Below are 21,486 nucleotides of genomic sequence, written 5' to 3' on the forward strand. Positions count from 1 at the left end.
CCTCCATCTTAGAAAAAACTTTTAGAGGTTATTGGAATAGGAAATTTTATTAACTTTAACCATTGTTAACAAAAATGAAGAATACTCTTTGAATAAAATAATATATAAATTTCAATGATTTGCTCCATAGTAAAGTGATAACCTTGAAAACACCCTCTATCCACTAAACAAGTATGGCAAAGATAGTATCAATGTAAAATATTTTTCTAGCGTGCCTGAAATCTATTCTGGAGAGACTGGCTCTAGGAGTTTAAAATTAGTTTAATTTCCAAGCCCATTCCATTCCTTACTCCTGACAACAAAATATGTCAATGAGGACCATATAGGTTGGCCCCAGGCCAATACAAAATATTTGGGGCTCTCCCTTACAGCTGTAGGGCTGATAAATAGAGAAATCATATTTTGACTAGTAAACTGTATGAATTTGATAAGGAATACATTATGCATTGAAAAAATAAATTTGGTATTCCGTAATACGATTTGTAACAATCACTTTTTACAGACTACAGCCACTCCCCGAGTTGCGAACAGTCGAGTTAAGACTGTTCGCACTTACGACCAAAGCGCCCATGGAGCAGTCGTAAAGGCGGTCCCTGAGTTACGAACGTGACCCCCGCTTACAAAGAGCGCAGTCACATGTAACTCCATGAGGTCCGAGTTATGAACAGTTCGAGTTACGGACAAACTGTTGGTCCGTAACTTATTCGTAACTTGGAGAGCGGCTGTATAGCTATTCATTAAATTATCAGAGTAAAGTGTCTTGAAATCACACTACAATCAATTAATCTGGTTCCAATATCTGGATGTAGAGTTAAATCTTAAAGAAATCCCCTTAAATAATATCCTTCAAGACTGCAGAATTGTTATTCAGACTCCTGAAAACTAGGGTTCCAGTTCAGGAAAACATTTAAACTGAAGTGCATCCATGTTCAGCAATTCACTTAAGTATTTGCCATCAAGCTCAATGGGACTAAAATTTGCCATCAAGCTTATTTGCCATCAAGCTCAATGGGACTAAAATATTTGCTTTAATGACCAAGATGTAATTAAGTAATTAACAGACAGGTATGCACTAGACCCTCTGCTCTTGAAGACCTGGTTTCTGGCACCACAGCTAATGTCAGAATTGGCTGGTTCTTTCAACTGATTACTATGCCAAACTTAATCATACTGTTTGGTTTAAAGCTTCTCAGTTAGAAGGGGTAAAATGCCACACAATAGGCCAAAAATATGGTTTTAATGAGCTCTGCATTTCACAATGCACAACATATCATTTACTATAATCAGTGATAGGGAAATAGAGAATTCTGCTCCTTGTCAATGTCATAACAGCAATCCAGAATTCATTGGGTTAAAGACTTGGCAAATGTTTGGCAAGCATGTCATAGAAATGACATAAAACACTCTTTAGAGCAAACATCTGTAGTTAGTAAAATGGTCTAAGTCACTGGAGCCGTGAGCTGTATAAAAGGATTTGTCCAAACTGCACATGTTTTCAAAAGGGTTTTCAAATGAGTCAGACCATAAATGTGTAATTTAATAACAAAGTAGCCTTCAGAATGTTGTTTCCAAATGGCATTTACTGGATCAATTATTGTTTGTGTTTAATATTGCTTAATCTGTAAAGTATATTTAATCTCAAAATTTATATAAAAGTGTTACTAAAAGAGCTAATCTAAATATCCTTAAAAAACTAAAAAGAGAGTCTAAATTTTAGCCCAATTAGCATATTCAGGAAACAGTATTTTGAATGACTAAATTTGTTATGCTTGTAACAAAATAACATTCTGCAGATTTTTCAATAATAAAATCAATTACAAATCTTATTCAGAATTTTTAGTTAACTATGTTTGTCTCAATAGAGAAGAATATGTAAACTGAAATAATAGTTGTGTGATCAACCTCAGCCAGGCCCAATAAGATGTTAGATGATTTCCATGACCCCAGGCTGCTCCTATTTCTTACCTCTCCCAACAGCATGAACAACAGATGGACCAAAGCCTCGGATTTGGAATCCAAGCCCATCTGCAGAGTCAGGGATCTTCACTGTCCTACCACCAACAGAGACTTAAGATCAAGTATCAGATGTTAACATTTTGTTCTTTAATGTAAAGATTTGTCATAGTGGGAGAAGTAACAGGTAGTAAACATTTGCTTATACTCCTTCCATCTATTTCTCATAATTTTTAAAAATAAAAAGAGCTAAAAGAAAAGAAGAGATGTTTGGACAAAGCTATTTATTCACTTACTTACTGTCCTTTAGTGATCATCACTTACAATTAGAGCATTTCACATACAGAATCAATTTAACTTCATAATACCTATTAAACAGGATGATATTATTCTATTTTACAAAGAGATATCAATAAAATATAGATTAAGGCCTACATTTTCAAAAGTGTCTACTGATTTGGAGTTCATCTATTTTTGACACCATATGAAACACTTTGAAGGGGCCTGGTTTCAGACAATGCTGTTTTATATTCTCTCACTATTTACCTGACAACGCTATCAGAAAAAATGAAAAATATGTCAGTAAGAACTAAAGGACAAACTTGTTTATTTGAAGTTCATAGACTATATTTGAAAAATTCAGAAACATTGAAATCTTTTTGCCCAAAATGCCAATTTTAAGAAAAGGGAAACTTTAAATAAAAATATTCATCCAGTTCTATGAATTACAGAAAAAGTTCCAAAAAAGTACAAATGGGGAAAAAAAAACCAGAGGACTGATCATGATGCTCTCATTCAGTAAAGAAATCAAAACTTGGCCCAGACATAACAGCATGAAATTGTAAGATTAAACACTTGAATTGTTATGACAAGAAAAATTCAAGATTTCAAATTGTTTTTGTTTCCATTTGAAATGAAAAATCAATACTTTCAAAATTCTGAGCAGGGCCACAGATCCTGAAAGCCCTGGAATCCCCACCTTTCAGGTAGTCCACATGGTGGGCTGCTCCACAACCACAAACCTTGGTAGCCCCTTACATCCTCAATTCCTGAGTAGTCTGACTGCTGGGCTCCTAAGGAGCCATGGGATATATGCTTTGGTATCCCAGCCTGCTGAGGAGCTGAGATCCCCTGAGCTCTCAGATCCTCATTATTTCACCAAACAGGCTGTAAGGAATTGGGACACCTGGCTGGATTCTACTGGAACTTTGTCAGAATGAAACTGTTTCCAGAGAACATTTCAATTTTGACAAATAAGCAAATTCCAGTGAAAAAATATACCCTCCTTAGGCTTCACAGCCCAAGCTCCAGCCAAAACAGTGAGAACCTCACAAGACTGAATCTGTCAATCTGGGCTGGTAAGCTGCTGTGGACTGCGTAGCTGTACCCATAGGAACTATGGGTAATAAACATAATAATAATAATTGTGAGAATCAAAAAGAGAAATATAATTTTTAAAATACATAAATACAACACTGAAAAAAATCTTCATTCAATATGGTATTGAGTATAAATCAGCTTCACTACAGTGATTGGCATTTGGAGACAATTGCAGGCAAAGCCTGAATCAAAACCTTTTGCAATCCAGGTAAAAACTGATGTATTTCACAAACAGATTGTTAAAGATGTTGGATATTAACTAAAGCTGGGGAAAGCTCATTGGTCTCCCTTTGCAAAATTTCCACACAATATGCATTATATAAGCATTTCTCTGTACTTTGTACATACATTCTGGGGGAAGCTATGCCAGACGTGACTGCTGTAGAACTCATTAGTTTAAGTTGTCTTTGTGTTCTGGACAAAAGCTTAGGGCATATCTTCACTCGCCGTGCCACAAATCGACATTCTGGCATTCGATTTAGCAGGTCTAGTATAGACCCATAAACCAAATACTGAAAGCGGCTTCAGCCGGCATCTGTACTCCTCAAAGTCACAAGGAGCAAAGGAAGCTGACAGGAGTGTTTACTCCTGTCGGCCTCCTGCAGTGGGGACAGCACCAATCTCAGTTTAAGATATCATGACTCCAGCTACATAGAATACATGGCTGGGGTTGCATGCCTTAAACCAACTTTCCACGTCTAGTGTAGAGCTGGACGGAGACATACTCATTTCACTTAAGATATTTATCAAGATTTGAACTTAAATCTAAACAGTTGAAAGCCAAATCACAGAGGCAGTGAAGCAATTATCTTGCAAATATTAAATTTTGCTAATTTTGCCAATATGGGATTTAGCCCCAAAGCTTTTGTTCACAAGTAGTACCACTGACTTCAATGGAAGATTTCCTGAATTGGTAATTCAGTGCCAGGACTCTCTTGAGTTGCATAGTTGTAGCAGAGATAGGTACATTTGGCAGTTATCCACCCTACAACTCATTCTTGAGACCGTTCATAACATATGATAAGACTTGAGTAGTAATCAATATATCCTACAGTCACCCCTCACTAGTCAATTGGACAATATTGTCTTAGAGATCAGGTACCCCATCTTGAATGCAAGAATGCTTTCATACATGAACTCATAAATACTGGAGAGAAGCCTGATGAAAACTTAATGAAAAAGCTGTGTATTATATTTGTTATGTATCATTTATTGTGCTTTAAATTTGGTTCTTAATAGAGAGGCCTTTACCTTGCAGACTGTGCCATGGAAGGGAAGCAAAAAATACATTTTTTAAAATAAGAAACAAAAGGGAAGAAACCAAAGGTTAGGACAAACCCATCAATAAATACTTATATTATTAAAAATACATAGGGGTACATTGTGCCTTCAAACCCAGCCCCAAACTAGAGCACAATTTTTAACCCTCCCTGATGACTTGCTCTGGGGGTGAGGATGAGAGGGCAATTCTTTCTTCTTCCAGTGCAGACTTGCCTGTGCATGTGTGAGAGGGGAAGAGTGATTCGCATTTTCCCTCTTCTGTGTAGCCATGTAGTACAAGCCACCGTCTAGCCTTAAGTATCATTTTGAGCCTGATTCTCCACTCTCTTAGGCCAATGTAAAACAGGAGCAACTCCATTCAATTTAATGGATCTATGCAGTATAAGTACGGGTTAAATAAGGTCTTTCAGTCCTCTGTTTCTATTGAACTCAGGCTTTTACAGCACAGATGAAAAGAATCAAAGAAGTTGAATATTAAACAGGCACTCCATACTTCTTTTACATAAAGGGGAGGCCATTCACATAAAAATTGTCAAAAACTTTGTACTGCAAGGAATCCAACTATTAATAAAGTTCTTGGAGGGGTTACTTTTTTATTTGTAGAACCAGAACAGAAATGCAAGAGACCCATTTGAACAGTGAATCTAACCCCAGTGAGATCAGGACATAGGTCCCCACGAGAGCAAGTTTTTAATAAATAGAATATCAGATAAATGGGTCAAAACTGCCTATATACTAAGGGACACTTCATTTGCATTTGTGGTTTCTGAATGTATTTAAAATGACAGAATTGAACATGAAAAGTGACTGATCCTTTCCCTTTGCTGTTGTTGGCAGATAAATATAATAAAGATAAATTAAAAGCAGAATGATTAATCAAGTAAGATTAAATGTAGGGCCTAGCATATTGATATTGTATCAATCATTTTATCACTCAAGAATAATACTTGTGCTTGTTCAGTCAACTTTAGATGGGATAGTTAAGAAATTTAACTAATCTTTCAACAATCCTAATAATTCAACAACATCAAATCAATGCTGTCTTCCCTGTTTATTACAACCCACACATCTAATTTCTAGAATTCACTTCAATTGCCATTTTTACAATTCCCAAAGCAGGAAGCACAACTTACTCCCTTGGTTTTGTGCTCACAAGTACCCTGAGAGGCCTTCTGCTATTTAAGCAGGCTTTCAGGAAGCAATCCACTTCATTGAAGGGTCTCAAAAAAACAAGGTCGCCATTAATGGAAAATATCTTCTTCCCAACTTCCAGGCCTGCCATCTAGATGAGAGACAAACACACACACACAAGCATTTTGAGCATTTTGCTTTGCTTTGTTCTTGTTTGGTTTGGTTTTCATAATTACCATTGTACTCATTTTGTCTGCCTGTAATTGGTGAGATAGAACAAAAAGCCCTAAACTATACCTAGCAAAAAGTGGTTTGTAAACTGTAAGTTTCCCAAGCTCCTAGCATAAATGTCTCGGATTCAGACTGCAGCAGTACAAATCAATAGTTGTAATTATTAATATAATGTTGATAATGTGACAGACTTTATTGGGCCCACTGTTATTATTACTTTAACTAACTTACCCACATGTTCTCAAAGAAACTGAAACTTTAATTAAACTATAGGAGCTTGCTGAATATTTTGAAAATTAATAATTCCTAAGTTACAGAAACAAAAAGTAATCTCAAAAGTTTAGTGATTCACACTTTGGAGCAAGTGATACAGCACATCAGGTCAAAGAGACCCTTTAAACTGTTGGTCAACTAGAGAAGAAAACTCCTCCAGCTAGACTACTGCAGGATGTACAGAGCTGCTCAGAATTACCCTAAAGTCTTACTACCACTTTGGATCAGGGCAGTACTAGAGAGTTGACTAAAACAAAATTGAATTACAGAAAGTTAACAAAACTGGACTCAGGCTGGTTTAGAGCCCTATGGCTGCACTATACCACTTATTTTTTGTGTCTGCTTTTATTCTAATCCCTATTGTACAGCCTTTAAAACCTGCTCTAAAAATCTCTCTTGTAAAATAAAATTTCAGACTTAATATTTTATTGTCATTCCTTTCCAGATTAGCACAGTAACTCCCATTCATGTCAAAATGAACTCTATATATACCATACTGAGTTCTATCTGAAGCAAAGCTAACATAAACAGAAGCCCTCTAATGTACTCTTTCAATATCTCAAACTCTATACATTACATTATTACAAATAAAACCTTAAGAAACACCACATTTCTGTGAAATAAATCAAATATATGTCTGAGGAGTAGCATGCATACTTTATTTCCATTCATTACATGAATAATGATGCCACTGTACTCTACTTAGCACATGACAATAAATATATTCATAATGTATTTATTGTATCTGAGTTCATATGCTGTAAAAAAAAGTATGAATAAAATGATCTTAATAGTCATTGCTCAGCTATAAAAGAAGATAGAAATTAAAAAAAAAAAACAGCCAAATTAAAACACTACATTATTTAAAAGTGCAAATTTTCAAAATTGTATCACAAAATAGCCAATGTAAGTGCACATTTGTAATGTTACCATAAAAAAGCAAAATGTCAGACTACATATTAGTATATGTTACCTCAGCATTTGACCCTTTCTCCACTATTTTAATAATTGGTACTTTGTTTTTGTCTTCTAAACCAAAACCATAGCTGCCTTCATTAGATTTAACCTGAAAAATAAAATTAAAATTACACAAATTGCCCTTCCATTAAACAATAATACATGGTGTGTATTTAACATTACTGACTCCTATTTATTGCTTTCCAAAACCCAGAAACATTCAATTTGTTCACTTACCAATAGTGACTTGGCTATAACATTTTCCACTACTTTTAAATCGTGTTTCATAAGCCTGTGCTTCATATTTGAGCCTTCCATTTCTTCGTCCGCAAAAAAGCGAAAAAGAAGTGGTTCATCTTTAAATTCACTTTTTTCTAAGACTGCATGGCACAAAATACAAAGATTAATCCTTTACTCATGAATTCCAAAACATATGTTTTAAAATCAGTTAATATTGATAAAGTGGTTACATAGATTAAACACTACAAAGCTATTTTTTAGTTAATTCTACTCAAGAGGGGTTTGAATTTCCATAATAAATTACACTTTCCAATTGTATATTTTAAAATGAATAAAAGAAACATAATCAACTAATGGCTGATGAGCAGTTGATACCTCCCCTCTTCGACTTTTCCCAGTTTCTCTAAAATGCTGTGCGGAAAACCATCTTTTCCATTGTTTCAATCAGAAGACCCTTGACTTGCATTTTTTATTGTATTCTTGTCTCTGGCATCAGATTTAATTTCCTTGTCTTTACTTTCAAACCCCTACATATTTCTCTGCTCAAATTTTCCTTTTTCTCTTCTTACTCTATGTATAGGGTAAGAGAAAAAGGAGGTGTGTATACTCTCCCCTACTCTCTGCTTCACACTTGATCAGACTCCTCCCATGCTCACCTCCATCTCATATACACCAGATTCCTCTTCTCTCTTTTTTAACTGCTCTTTAGAATTTTTCTTCTTATAGCAATCCCTCCTACTTTCTTCTCACATTTGTTCCCACATCCTCCCTTTACTGAACTCTTGTGTCATTTCTGCATTAGTTTCTGTCTAATGTAAATTGTGAATGCATGTGGGCAGGAAATATTTTTGTTATGATCCTGGGCAAAGAGAGGCAGGACCTTAGGATTCTAGAACTGAAGCCAACAGGTCAAGAGCCAAACTGAGAAACTCATATAAGGACAAGGAGCCAATCAGGGATCACTAAGACTACTGAGAGCCAGATTCCTTGAGTCAGAAAGTTCTATGGCATTGAATTTCAGTGGATGGGGTGGGGGGGGGGGGGAGTGTCACAGGAAGTAACCCAGTTACAGCTGCTGCTCAGTGGCACCGTGTGGATGTTGGCTAATTAGTAGCCCTAATGCCTTAGTTTGAGTTCCCCTGATCCTGTTTTTACCACAGCACTTCTCACTGGGGACATTCTGATGGACTATATAAGCAACTCTTGATGTAAAACAAATAATCCCACCCAAAGTGTTGTTCTTTAGTTATTACTTCATGGTCCCTGGGGTTCTCTTTCATATCTGAATGGATTAGGAACAAGAGGTCATGGGGAATGATGGCACCCAGAAAATTATGGGGCCTGAGGATATATGGAAACTCGGTTTGGGTGTGGTTGTGGTCAGTGATATTCCTCTTTTGGAAACATGGCATCAGCTGCCTTGTTCTGGACTCTTGGGTGACAGGTCAGAGTAAAAATATTAAAGTATGTGAAGAACAAGGCCCATCAAAGCTCCTTACTCTTCTAAAACACTCTGAGCTTTTATGACCTGCATATACCTACAGTGGTGGTCTGATTCTCTAAAACTGGCTTTGATTAATAGAAGCTTCTTATTTAATCTCATCATTTTGTTCTACTAGTGTGAATTTCTGAGAGTAATAGGCAGAAGGGGGCAGATGCTGCAGGGGGCAAATCTTTGGGAGAAAGTGTTGCCCCAACAATTGACAATTAAATGTGTTGGTGTCAGCAACAAAATCTGTGCTGGCCTGGGATCGATCTGGATTGAAGCATTGCAGAAGCAGAAATGTAAAGGAACATGCTGGAGAAGGGAAAGCTCACTGCCTCCATGTCTCACAGGGACAGCTTTCTACATGGATTAGTGGCAGTTCAGGATTCTGGGCAAAAGGAAACAGGATTAATGGCAGGAGATTGGGATTTTGTAACTGAAACCAGAGGTCAGATCCAATATTAGGGTCAAGAGTCAAGCTGAGTGTCAGAGTCAGAGTCAGAAGTGAAGCTGAGGAAGAGTGTGTCAGGAATCAGGGTCCATGCTAGGGTGTCAGGGGTCAATGAAGAATCAGAATCTAATCAGAGCGAAGATCAGTACTTGGAGTTTAGGAACAGAGAAGCAGGGCGGTCATATCAACTAGCTAGGGTTCTACATTGTTCTCTGGACACTTCCTGGTATTTCCAATGGAGCTTATATAGAGACAAGGAGTCAGCTAAGACAACCATTAGGCAAATTCTCAAGGAAGAACTTCCCATGGCATTGAATCTCTGGATTTTGGGTCACAGGGAATGGCCGGATTACACCTGCTGCCAGGTGGCTGTATGGGGATGTTGGCTGCTAGCTATCAAGTCCCACTCATCCTAATAGTCTTCCTTTATATCTGAAGAGAATGATAAGATTTTTATCACAGTCTAAAGAGTTATTAATAAAACATCCTTCATAAATCCTTCAAAATACTGATAAAGGACTGAAAGTCCCATTGCACACTTGTATATACTCTTCCCTACACTATTAACAATCCAAAATAATGCAAGAAAAACCTAGTTAAACATTGTTTTTTAAATTTCCAGACAGCTCCATTGTTTCAGTCATACTTTGAAACCATTTACTGACCTTCCCTTCACCCTTTTCTAATATTTTGGGATGGTCCCTACATAATTTGCATGCCATGCAGAAGGAATTCAACAAAATGTGATCTATAGCTTGAACAGAATTTACTTACCATGGTGCATAAACCCATTGTCACAAAGTCCTACACCAAAAATCATTGCTTCTTCTCTGGTCCGACAATCTCCCTGTTAAATCACAATAAACACTATGTAATATGAGAGCATAAGAACATGAGAATGGCCATACAGACTCAGACCAATAGCGCATCTAGCCTAGTATCCTGTTTTCTGACAATGGCTTGTGCCAGATGCTTCAGAGGGAATGAAAAAAAAGGGACAGTTTATCGAGTGACCCAATCCCTATCTTTCACTCCCAGATTCTAGAGGTCAGAGGAGTAGGGACACCCAAGGTTGTGTCCCTGACTATCTTGGCTAACAGCCATTGATGAGCCTGTCCTCCATGAACTAATCTAAGTCTTTTTATTTAACCTATTTATACTTTGGCCTTCACAACATTCCTTTGCAATAAGTTCTGCAAGTTGACTGTTTGCAGTATGAAGAAATACTTCTTTGTGTTTATTTTACACTTACTATTAATTTCATTGGGTAATTTCTGGTTACTGTGTTATGTGAAGGGATAACTAATTCACTTTTTACACATCATTCATGATTGTATAGTCCTCTGTTGTGTCCTTCCTTTGTCATCTAATCACATAAAAATGAATAATAAATAATAATTCAGAAAAATTGAACATACTCTATCTGCACACTATGCACGGAATTCACATTGGAACAGTACAGGGCTGTACACAAAGATCATGGACAGATAATGCTCCTAGATAATAATACATATTTTCCATCATCTCAGTGAGGATTATATTATTAGTCACAACATTTTATCATCTTTTTGTTAAACAGAGTATTTATTGACACCTCTCCATGGATCATCACCTTGTAGTGGTGGAAAGGCTTGCATGTTCCAATGACCCGTGAGAGCAACGCTGCCTGGAATCATGTACTCCCTTAGGTCAGAATGGTCAAGGGCGAGGTTCCAGACAAAGTGCAATCCAAGAAGTCCACAACAGCAGAGCAGAGACAGGATAACTGCACAATGGAGGTGAAACTGTTGTGTAATCTTACAGTGGCTGTGTGGCAGATGAAGGCTGCAGCAGACAGATGCTCTCCAGTCCTTGTGGTGACCATGTCATTGATTTCAAGCCCTCTCTCTCTTAAGCACAGTGTGGTGACTGTTGTGCGCCAGTCTCCCCACTTTAAAAGAAGTCCAACACAGTCATCCTCCATTTTTTTGGGAAAACAACACCTTCCCAAGTCAAAAGTCCAATGGTGATCGGCGAGTGATGACAGAAACAAGACAATGAGATCTGGAAGTTCCTAGTCACAGACGGACACACAGGCAGGGGGTGTGTGATTCAGGCATCTTGCTTGAGGACTGAGGCAGGTCAAGCATTTCGGCTGCTGCACCCATGAGAGCAATGCCACTCTGCTCACCCCACATGGGAAGGGGGCTAGAAAAAGTGCCCTAAAAATAGACTTGTTGCTTTTTCTCCTCGCTGGATAGCCGCATCCAGCAGAATGACCATCCCAGAGGTCAAAAATGTAAGAAATGTTTCAACTTTGGAATCTGCAATGTATGTACCCTGATGGACACCTCAAACATTGGCAAACCAGAGTAACATACAGCTATCATTGCTCATGAATTTAATCGGTTTAACATTGATATTGCTGCCCTGTCCGAAAGTAGAAGAGCTGTTGAAGGACAGGTGAGAGAGGAGAAAGGATACACCTACTTCTAGAAGGGAAAAATCTTTAGATGAATCTCAATTGTATGGAGTAGGCTCTGCTAGTAAGAACAAGCTTGTAAAATGCCGTCAATGAGTGGCTTATGACACACTGATGAAGGCTCACCAAAAACCAACAGGTAACTATTATGAGCATGTATGCACCAACAATGGATGCCAATGAGGATGTAAAGGAAGATTTCTACACTCAGCTGGAAAGAATTTTATCAGAGACCCCTAAAAGAAGATCAGATCATTCTTCTGGGGGATTTCAGCCTTAGAATAAAAGTTTCCATCAGAATTTCCGGAAGAAATTGAGGAAGATTGGAGCCAGCTGAAAACAGTAATAATCAATACCTGTGATAAAATCATTGGTTACCACATAGACATCATCAGGACTGGTTTCATGAGAACAATGTTGAAATTGAGCAGCTCATCAGTGAAAGGAGAATGGCATTTTCTGCTTGGAAGAATGATATAAATTGCAATACAAAGAGAGAAGCCCGTGCTAAGGTGAACGTGGAAGTCCAACATAAAACCAGAGAACTCAAGAACAAATGGAAGACTGAGAAAGCACAAGAATGCCAACATTTTGTGGACAGCCATTATACACATGATTTCTATAGTGCTTTTAAGGTTGTTTATGGGCCAACTTGTCATGGCATTAATCTGCTTTGCTCAAAGGATGGAACCACACTTTTGAAGGACAATGAAGCCATTTTCACTGGAAAGAACATTTTGAAGGTCTTCTTAATAATAATTCCATGGTTGCAGATGAAGTTTTTGGGCAAATTCCCCAACAATCTTCTAGGGATGAGCTCAGAGACCCTACAAATTTGTATGAAGTATACAATACCATCAAGCAGATGAAGACTAAGGCAGCAGCAAGTCCAGATGGAATCCCCACAGAAATCTTTAAAGATGGTGGATCAGAATTAATTTGGCAGCTTAGCCTGCTTATCCTGAAAATCTGGATAAAGAAAGAGATACCCAGTGAAATGAGGGATGCCTTGATTGTTACCCTCTTTAAAAAGGGGGATAAAGTGAACTGTGGAAACTATCATGGTATCTCTCTCCTTGCTGTGGCAGGCAAAGATCTGGCATGGATCCTTGCAACCCATCTACTGCCCCTGTCAGAAAAATTTTTATCAGAGTCACAGAGTGGTTTCCGATCATATCGGAGAACTGCAGATATGATCTTCATTGCATGGCAGCTGCAAGAGAAGTGTCGGGAGCAAAACTGATCACTGTACATAGCTTTTATTGATCTAACTAAAGCCTTTGTCTCGGTGACTCACTGTGCCCTTTGGATTGTACTTTTGAAGATTGGATGTCCTGATGAATACGCAAAAACTCGTGAAGTCATTCTGCCGCTCTACTCTGCACTAGTTAGGCCTCAGCTGGAGTACTGTGTCCAGTTCTGGGCGCCACATTTCAAGAAAGATGTGGAGAAATTGGAAAGGGTACAGAGAAGAGCGACAAGAATGATTAAAGGTTTAGAGAACATGACCTATGAAGCCAGGCTTCATGAACTGGGCTTGTTTAGTTTGGAAAAAAGAAGATTAAGGGGGGACATGATAGCGGTTTTCAAATATCTAAAAGGGTGTCACAAGGAGGAAGGCGAAAATTTGTTCCTCTTGGTTTCTGAGGACAGGACAAGGAGTAATGGGCTTAAAGTGCAGCAGGGGAGGTTTAGATTGGACATTAGGAAAAAATTCCTAACTGTCAGGGTGGTCAAATATTGGAATAAATTGCCAAGGGAGGTGGTGGAATCTCCCTCTCTGGAGATATTTAAGAACAGGTTAGATAGACATCTGTCAGGGATGGTGTAGACGGAGCTTGATCCTGCCTTGAGGGCGGGGGGCTGGACTCGATGACCTCTCGAGGTCCCTTCCAGTCCTATTATTCTATGATTCTATGATTCTATGAATACATCAATGTCCTAAAATTGCTTAATGACAACCTGAACGCAACTGTTCTGAGCAGCAGTGGCTCCCAGAGCGAACTTTTCAAAGTACAAACAAGAGTCAAATAAGGCTGTATGATTGTCCCAATCATGTTTGTAGTCTTTATTTCAGTCATTTTCGAACTAATTGCTGGGAAGCTCCCAGGTGGCATTGAAATCATCTACAGAATGGACAGAAAGCTATGTAGGCTTAGCAGGCTGAAAGCTAAAAGTAAGATTTCCACCAAAACTATCATGGAACTTCTGTATGCTTATGACAATGCAGTTTTTGTCCACTCTGAGAAAGATCTTCAGGCTATCTTGAATGTGTTTGCTGATAGTTATGTATGTCTTGGTCTCACCCTCAACATCAAGAAAACCAAAGTGCTCCATCAGCGCTCTCTAAATGAGGTACTGTGTGCCCCATCTATTAAAATAAATGGAGAGGCACCGAAGAATGTCAATTATTTTCTCTACCTTGGAAGTTGTCTTTCATCCAGAGCTGATATTGATATGGAAATCCCGCATTGTCTGAGCTGTGCTAGTGCAGCCTTTACTCATTTATGGCACAGAATTTTTGAAGTTCAGGACATTCAAACACACACCAAAATTCTTATCTATCAAGCTGTCATTCACCCAACACTATTATATGGGTCTGAAACCTGGACAACCTACAGACATCACTTGAAAGTCCTTAAGAGGTATCCCCAATGCTGTCTCCACAAGATCTTGAAGATGAAATGGGAAGACAGGTGCACTAGAAGAGGCAAAGACGACCAGTATTGAGACAATTATCATCCGTCAGCAATTTCACTGGACTGGTCACATTGATTTCATGCCAAACCACCGCCTCCCAAAACAAGTCCTGTTTTCTCAGCTGAAAGAAGGATACCGTAATGTGGGAGGACAACGGAAGTGTTATAAGGACTTGCTAAAGGATAACTTAAAAAAGTGCAACATTGATGTTGACACTTGGCAGATACTTGCCCAGGATCACTCAAAATGGAGACAAGTCCTAAACAATAGTGATAGAAATGTAACCGTGTTAGTCTGGTGTAGCTGAAACAAAATACAGGACTATGTAGCACTTTAAAGACTAACAAGATGGTTTATTAGGTGATGAGCTTTCGTGGGCCAGACCCACTTCCTCAGATCGAATAGTGGAAGAAAATAGTCACGACCATATATACCAAAGGATACAATTTTAAAAAATGAACACATATGAAAAGGACAAATCACATTTCAGAACAGAAGGGGGATGCGTAGGGGGGGAAGGAAGGTAAATGTCTGTGAGTTAATGATATTAGAGGTAGGGAAAGGTAGATGTCTGTGAGCTAATGGTGTTAGAGGTGATAATTGGGGAAGCTATCTTTGTAATGGGTAAGGTAGTTGGTGTCTTTGTTCAACCCCCCGCGGAGAGTGTTGAATTTTAGCATGAATGACAGTTCAGAGGATTCCCTTTCAAGTGCAGATTTGAAAGTCTTCTGGAGTAGGATGCATGTAATTAGGTCGTTGAGACAGTGTCCTTTCTGGTTGAAATGGCAAGAAACTGTTTTTTCTTTGTGATCCTGTCTAATATCTATTTTGTGGGCATTGATCCTTTGGCGAAGTGTCTGAGACGTTTGTCCAATGTACATAGCAGATGGATATTTTCGGCACATGATAGCATACATTATATTTCTGGATGCGCAGGAATATGTATTCTTGATCTTATAACTCACTTGGTTAGGCCCAATAATGGTATCAGCAGAGTGAATATGTGGACAAAGCTGGCAACGGGGCTTGTTGCAAGGGAAAGTCCCAGGGTTGTCCTAAACAATGGCACTCTGCAGTTTGAATTTGCTTGCCGACATCCTGCAAGAGGAGACGAGGTGCAGGAGGAAGGAGAGACTGGCTTATAGTCTCGGTCAACAGCCTCCTGCTGAACCTGGAAATATCTATCTTCACAGTAATAGAACTTGTGATTCAAAGATCAGCCTTATCAGCCACCTGAGGGTCCATAACTCCCATGGAAGATGACCATACTCAGCAACAAGTGATCGCCATCATAATTTATTGACAAACTTCAAAACTAAAGTTCATAAGAGCTCCTCAGTTTTCTGTAACTTTTTCTAAACTAATTTTCACAAATTCTCTTTATTCTATACATTGCCTACTCTGTTTGCTAAACTCTTTCATCATCTTTGTGAACATATATCTCTATATTTAAACCTATTCAAAGAACCATGTTCACTTTTATTTATAATCCATGTATGTTTCTGTTCCAAGATATCCAACAAGTGTCCATTGTTGAAAAGAGGGTTTCTTACATCTTCTCCATCATACTACTCCCTAAAATATTACTCATAATTCTTTCCACCTTCTGCAGCCCTTCCATACTGGAAGCACAGAATCAGAATGCAGAAAAACTACAATGTTAGGAAAAGGTTGGTCCAATTTGATTCAACAAAGAAGCTATTCCTATTCTCTTCCAATACAAACTACAACTTTACCTAAAACAAACTAAATTTCCTGATTGTAAACATCTTTCTGCTGTTTCCTTTTGTCCACTCAGTCAATATAATTCAGTTTGATGTATACACATTATTTCACAAAATGCTAGCATTCTGAAAGACTCAAGAAGCTAAGCAGCATGAAAAATTAAAAGATCAACGTGCAACACAGGAACATCAACAACTACCCAAAGATAGCTGAATTTTGCTGTTTTACAGATTCAACGGGACATATACATTAACTCTGTTCTAATAATTAGAACGTTTATAGACAACATATTTTCATTTTCTTCTACATGATCAATTACAGCTTTCCGTGTTAGGAAGTTCAATTCATAATGCAGAAAAGTAAATCAACTTCAGGGTACACTTGCCTGTGCTATTAGCCAGTCTATTAATTTGTTAGCCATGACTACAGATTTATAGGTCCTCAGATGATAATCTTTATCCCTGTTTTAAAAAAAACAAAAAGAAAAAAATCCTGTTTTACACACACATTGATACAAGAATGATCTATGCTGTTTGTTGAATAGTTTTCTGTACCTTAAAAACAGAGCTTCAGAAGCTGCCCTGAGATCTCAACTCCTTAGATGGAGCATGTCAAAGCCTACAGTGTAGATAGGAGTGGGGAGGTGGGCTGGACTTGTCCCTAGGTAGCCAACCATGTTCCTGGGTGTAAGGATAGGCATCATATTACAAGTATGGGCGTGACTCTTCAAGTGAGATCTATAGTGCTAACATGAATGTGACTGTGTTGTATATGTGGCAAGCCTCTGAACATGCCCATCATGAACTAGATTCTTCCAGTTTCATCCTGAACCTATCACAACAAAATTGATTTCTGCTTGTTAGTGAACATGACACTTGGGACACTGTGTACACAAGCCAGCCTGGGCCACTACTTTTAAATGCAAGGTGGGAATCCCATCCTGCTGCTATTCTGGGTTTTGGGATCTCTCTCTCTCTCCCCAACTTCTTCCCCACTAACAAGCCCCTTCCAGCACAGGTTATAATATGGACCTGTGTTTGCATATAGTATTCAAATGTTTAAGTTTGTTCTAAATAAATCACTAAGAACTTCACGTCTAGACTCACCTTATCACTGGAGTAAACAGACTGTGAAGACGACAATACAATCTTACACCCTGTTAAAGATACAGATACGTTTAAGCCTACACTGAAGCAATACTACTCAATATATATTCTGGCAATATCAATCCATTCAAAATAATGCACTAAGCTTATATTTTAAAAACAAAGAACAGAGAAAGCAAACATTCATTTCATAGACATGTTATGCCCCAGAGTTATTTCTGAAGTTTAATCATTCTCCAGATTACAAGACAAATAATATTTGTTACTAAATTTTCAGTCTTTTTTTCTAATTAATCTTAGAAATCTGCGTTATTTAAAGACAACTTACATATCTTTATCAAAGCATTAAAAGATTTTTTTAACATATATTTATATTAAATTAGTGTAAGTAAGTCAAGATTTCAGCACAAAGACCTTCTGAGCAATGAGAATTTCAAATAAACTGAGTTACTAGTGAGGAGAAAAGTAAAGGATATTTATGCATACTACCAGAAAATCAAAATTGAACATGACTCACTGTATCCATAAGCAAGCCAAATAAAAACTGTACGTAAAGCAGCTCAAAAGTTTTAAGACTTTTTAATAAAAGTCATATATTCTTGGTTTCTAATATCTGAATTTGCAAAAGTAAATCAACTTTAAAAGCATATAACTATTCTTAAACAGATTTAACAAAACAGCATAGGCTATCAGTGGTAAAACAAAAGAAATGCAAAGTTTAGACAGAAACACCATAATAAGACTGCTGTGTCTGGTAAATCCACACTGAATGACCCCCTTTACTTGAGACACTCTATATAAGGAAATATCTAACTGAAGAATCAGCAAAGCAGCTATCCTAACTCAGTAGGCTCAGTAGAAGAAAACCTGAATGGCCCTACTTTTCCACTGGATGAGGACCACAGGAACACAGGTTTTAAAAAAATCAAAGAAAATAAAGATAACTCTGTTAGCTTTGTTTTATTCTTCCATTATATCTTTGTATATTGTGTTAGGATGGAAATCATACCACCTGCATATTTCTATTAAAATATCAGGTTATTTTGATAAGCCAATATAGCCTTCACATACTAAAGAAATACCAAAAGCCACACAAATACAGACAAAAAGAGATTCTGGTCTATACTCCCACACTTTTTTCTTTTTCACTGAATATAAGTATACTGAAAAAATAGTAAATTGCTATTTCTACACCAATCATTCAAAAAGGTAGGTATGTAGAAGACATAGAGGGGAAACTGAGTCATAGTTCTATTGTCACCCACCCACACTTGCCAGCAGAGCCTAGTGACCAGTTTTCTATCATGTAGCATGGTATATTTTGGATAAAATCATTTTTAGAAACATATTTCTCACTTTCTCTATTCAAAACATGGTTTGCAATAAGCCAAGAGCCTAAATTTGCCTACAGATATATATAATTATCCCTAATTCACATTAATGAGTGGTGTAGGCACATGTCCAGGGATATAGGGTTTTCCTAATATAATGCATTTTGCCTAATGTTTTAACTAGGACCTCTGTATCTGACCCATTTTTACTGATAAGAGCAGTTTGTACCTTGGAAATCACATCCTGCATTTCACTTCTTGGATAGTATGTTCCATCATCATAACGGAACCGGTAAAGCATGTGTTCAGGTTTGAATTGATGCTTATCTGTAACTAAAGCAAAAATAATCAAGTATTAGAGAATTCCAGCCTTCTACACAGGCAGGAGATTAATTAAGGATACATACAGAGTAATTCCCTACAAGACAAGCCCAAGTACATTTAGTAATAAATAAAGACACATCCTGGATGTATAAGTAAACATAAGTTGCTATTATTTAAGATAGAAAAGAGCTATTTAAGTCAGCAAATATCAAGATGTTTTAAACAGAGACAAGATATAGAAAAACAAATTTCATTAGTTGGAGACAAATTGTTTCTAGCCCTTATGCTGATGCATAGAGAGCGGGACAGGAATGTAAGTGGCCTTTCCTACTTGCATGGCAGAATAACAAATCTTGCTATCTTATAACCATTGCTCTGTCCTACCATCTCCGCCTTGCCCTCAGGTTGAATAGCACCCCAAAGCAGATGGAAGGCATAGGTTGGAGATTGAGCCATGGTTCTATTGCCACCCATTCACACTAGCCAGTGGAGCCAGCTGACCAGTGTTATGCAAGGGAGTAAAGGACAGTCCAGAAAAAAAGGAGGTGCACAGTCTTTACACACATAAGAACTCCAGAAGGCAAGATTATGTAGGGTTTTTTTTAAATAGTCACATGCATGGGATATATGGAGTACTTCCAGAAGTCTTTACCTTGGCAATATTCATATCTTTGCCATATTCCTTGCAAAAGAGAGCTGCATCTTAAATTTGTAAAATATAATAACTAGACTGTTCCATTCAAAAGGAGGGGAGTCCCATGCATACTAACCTACAACTTGGGAAACCTAGGTTTAAATTCTCTTTCCTACTATTGACATCCTTATGAACTTGAATATGTCACTTACTCTCTCTATGCCTCCATTCCCCATCCATAACATGGGGACAATAGTACTTCCCTACCTCATAGGAATAGCTTAAGAATAAAAATATTAAAGATTGTGAAGTGCCCACTTTGGTAATGGGGCCAAACAAGAATATAGATGGATTGAAACAGAGCCCATAATAAGGGCTAACTGAAGAGCACAAGGAAGCATGGCATAATAAATACCTATTCTCTTTTATGAGGGTATCATTCTGTATAATCACACAAGCAATTCTTAAATTTCCAGAGCCAATTCCTGAAGTTCTTAATGAGTCCTTGTCCTGGTGAAACTGACATTACCCTCAATGGAAGTTTTATCTGAGTGATGACTAAATTTATTCAGCACATCTCCAACACTTGTTAAAAATCGTATCTTACAATTATCATTTATAAATGTAACAACCTGAACTCAGACTCAGCTGTTGGAATTTTTATTTGTTCTATATTGTTATTTTGTTTTATTCTTTAATCGAGGTTAATTATATACCCAGATAAGTCTAACTCTCTAGTTCTTCCACACAAAGAACTTTCACTGACGTCATATGGAATTACACACATATGAAACTGAAGTTATGAAGAACCTTTCTAAATGTCTTAATTTGCCAGGATATTTAGCAATGATGGTTCAAAAGTTTGGATGAACACCACAAAGTACAGATGTGTATCCAAATTGCCCCAAATCTCTTGAGTCTGCAAAACAGACTGGAAATTTTGTGAAAACAGACTCTCATTCCAGTATATGTGAATGGAACTTAGAGAGGCAAAAAGAACATGGAAAAAAAATAAAAAATGTTCATAAGACTTTCTGAAACCTTTAAAAAAAGGTCTGGCACAAATTATAGTCTAATGTTTGATCTAATTTTTCTTTCATCTAGAGAGTGTTGCACAATTCTAATATTTATTTAAGTAAATTAGCTAACCTTAAGGATATTTTAGTAACTACACTGCTCCTTAATATGTTGAAAGGAAACTTGCATTTATAATCAGCAGGGATAATTTATCCAACAAGACCACTCAACCCACTAGCTGATTGTAATGAGTCTTCTCAAATGTCAAAGACAATGCTTCTAGATGGGTTGAGTAAATGATTTTTTTCTTTGAGCAAGATTAGGGAAAAACAAGGGGAAAAAAGAACTTTTTAATTACCACAGAATTTAGACGTCTACTAAGAAAATAATGTTCAGTACAGCAAGGTTCTGCACTATAAAAATAATGCCAGTCCAGTGAAAATAAATGACCAGCATAGTGACTATCTGAGTCGAGGAAAACCCTGTACAATATCTGTAATGCACATAACAGCCAAACTCCCTCTCCCCTTTCCCCCCGCCTCCTTAAAAACAGATGGTTCATTCAACTTTATTTTAAGAATTCTATTTTCACTGAAACACAGCTGGATCCACAAACTAATGAAAGTAGTATGTCTGGCTCAAACTTCCATGCTCGAATATAATACCCTTTCATTGTGAAATCACAAAACATTCATTTAATTCTGTGTTGAGGGAATCTATTAGTGTATTTTGGATAAAACTGAACAGATCAGAAGAAGAATTTTTGGCATCAAAACCTTTGTACTGACAAAAGTTCTATGTGTGT

At 37.5% G+C, this 21,486-nt stretch overlaps 1 protein-coding gene across 4 annotated transcripts in view; it reads right to left on the reverse strand.

Annotated features, from left to right (window-relative positions):
- The window catches only part of PREX2 (phosphatidylinositol-3,4,5-trisphosphate dependent Rac exchange factor 2), a 266,937-nt gene that overhangs the window by 119,763 nt on the left and 125,688 nt on the right, over positions 1-21,486 (reverse strand). For all 4 annotated transcript variants that reach the window (XR_012901404.1, XM_075920573.1, XM_006131490.4 and 1 more), the window contains exons 12-19: positions 18,936-19,039; positions 17,376-17,425; positions 16,655-16,730; positions 10,158-10,230; positions 7,444-7,586; positions 7,223-7,315; positions 5,748-5,896; positions 1,966-2,051 (exon numbers count right to left, since the gene is read on the reverse strand). Coding sequence is in view for 3 of the 4 variants with exons in the window: in XM_075920573.1 (XP_075776688.1) it covers positions 1,966-2,051; positions 5,748-5,896; positions 7,223-7,315; positions 7,444-7,586; positions 10,158-10,230; positions 16,655-16,730; positions 17,376-17,425; positions 18,936-19,039 (774 nt within the window). In the remaining variant the exon portion in view is untranslated. The remainder of the gene's footprint in view (positions 1-1,965; positions 2,052-5,747; positions 5,897-7,222; positions 7,316-7,443; positions 7,587-10,157; positions 10,231-16,654; positions 16,731-17,375; positions 17,426-18,935; positions 19,040-21,486) is intronic.

The sequence above is a fragment of the Pelodiscus sinensis genome, chromosome 2 (assembly GCF_049634645.1).
Source record: "Pelodiscus sinensis isolate JC-2024 chromosome 2, ASM4963464v1, whole genome shotgun sequence".
In the NCBI taxonomy this organism is placed as follows: domain Eukaryota; kingdom Metazoa; phylum Chordata; order Testudines; family Trionychidae; genus Pelodiscus; species Pelodiscus sinensis.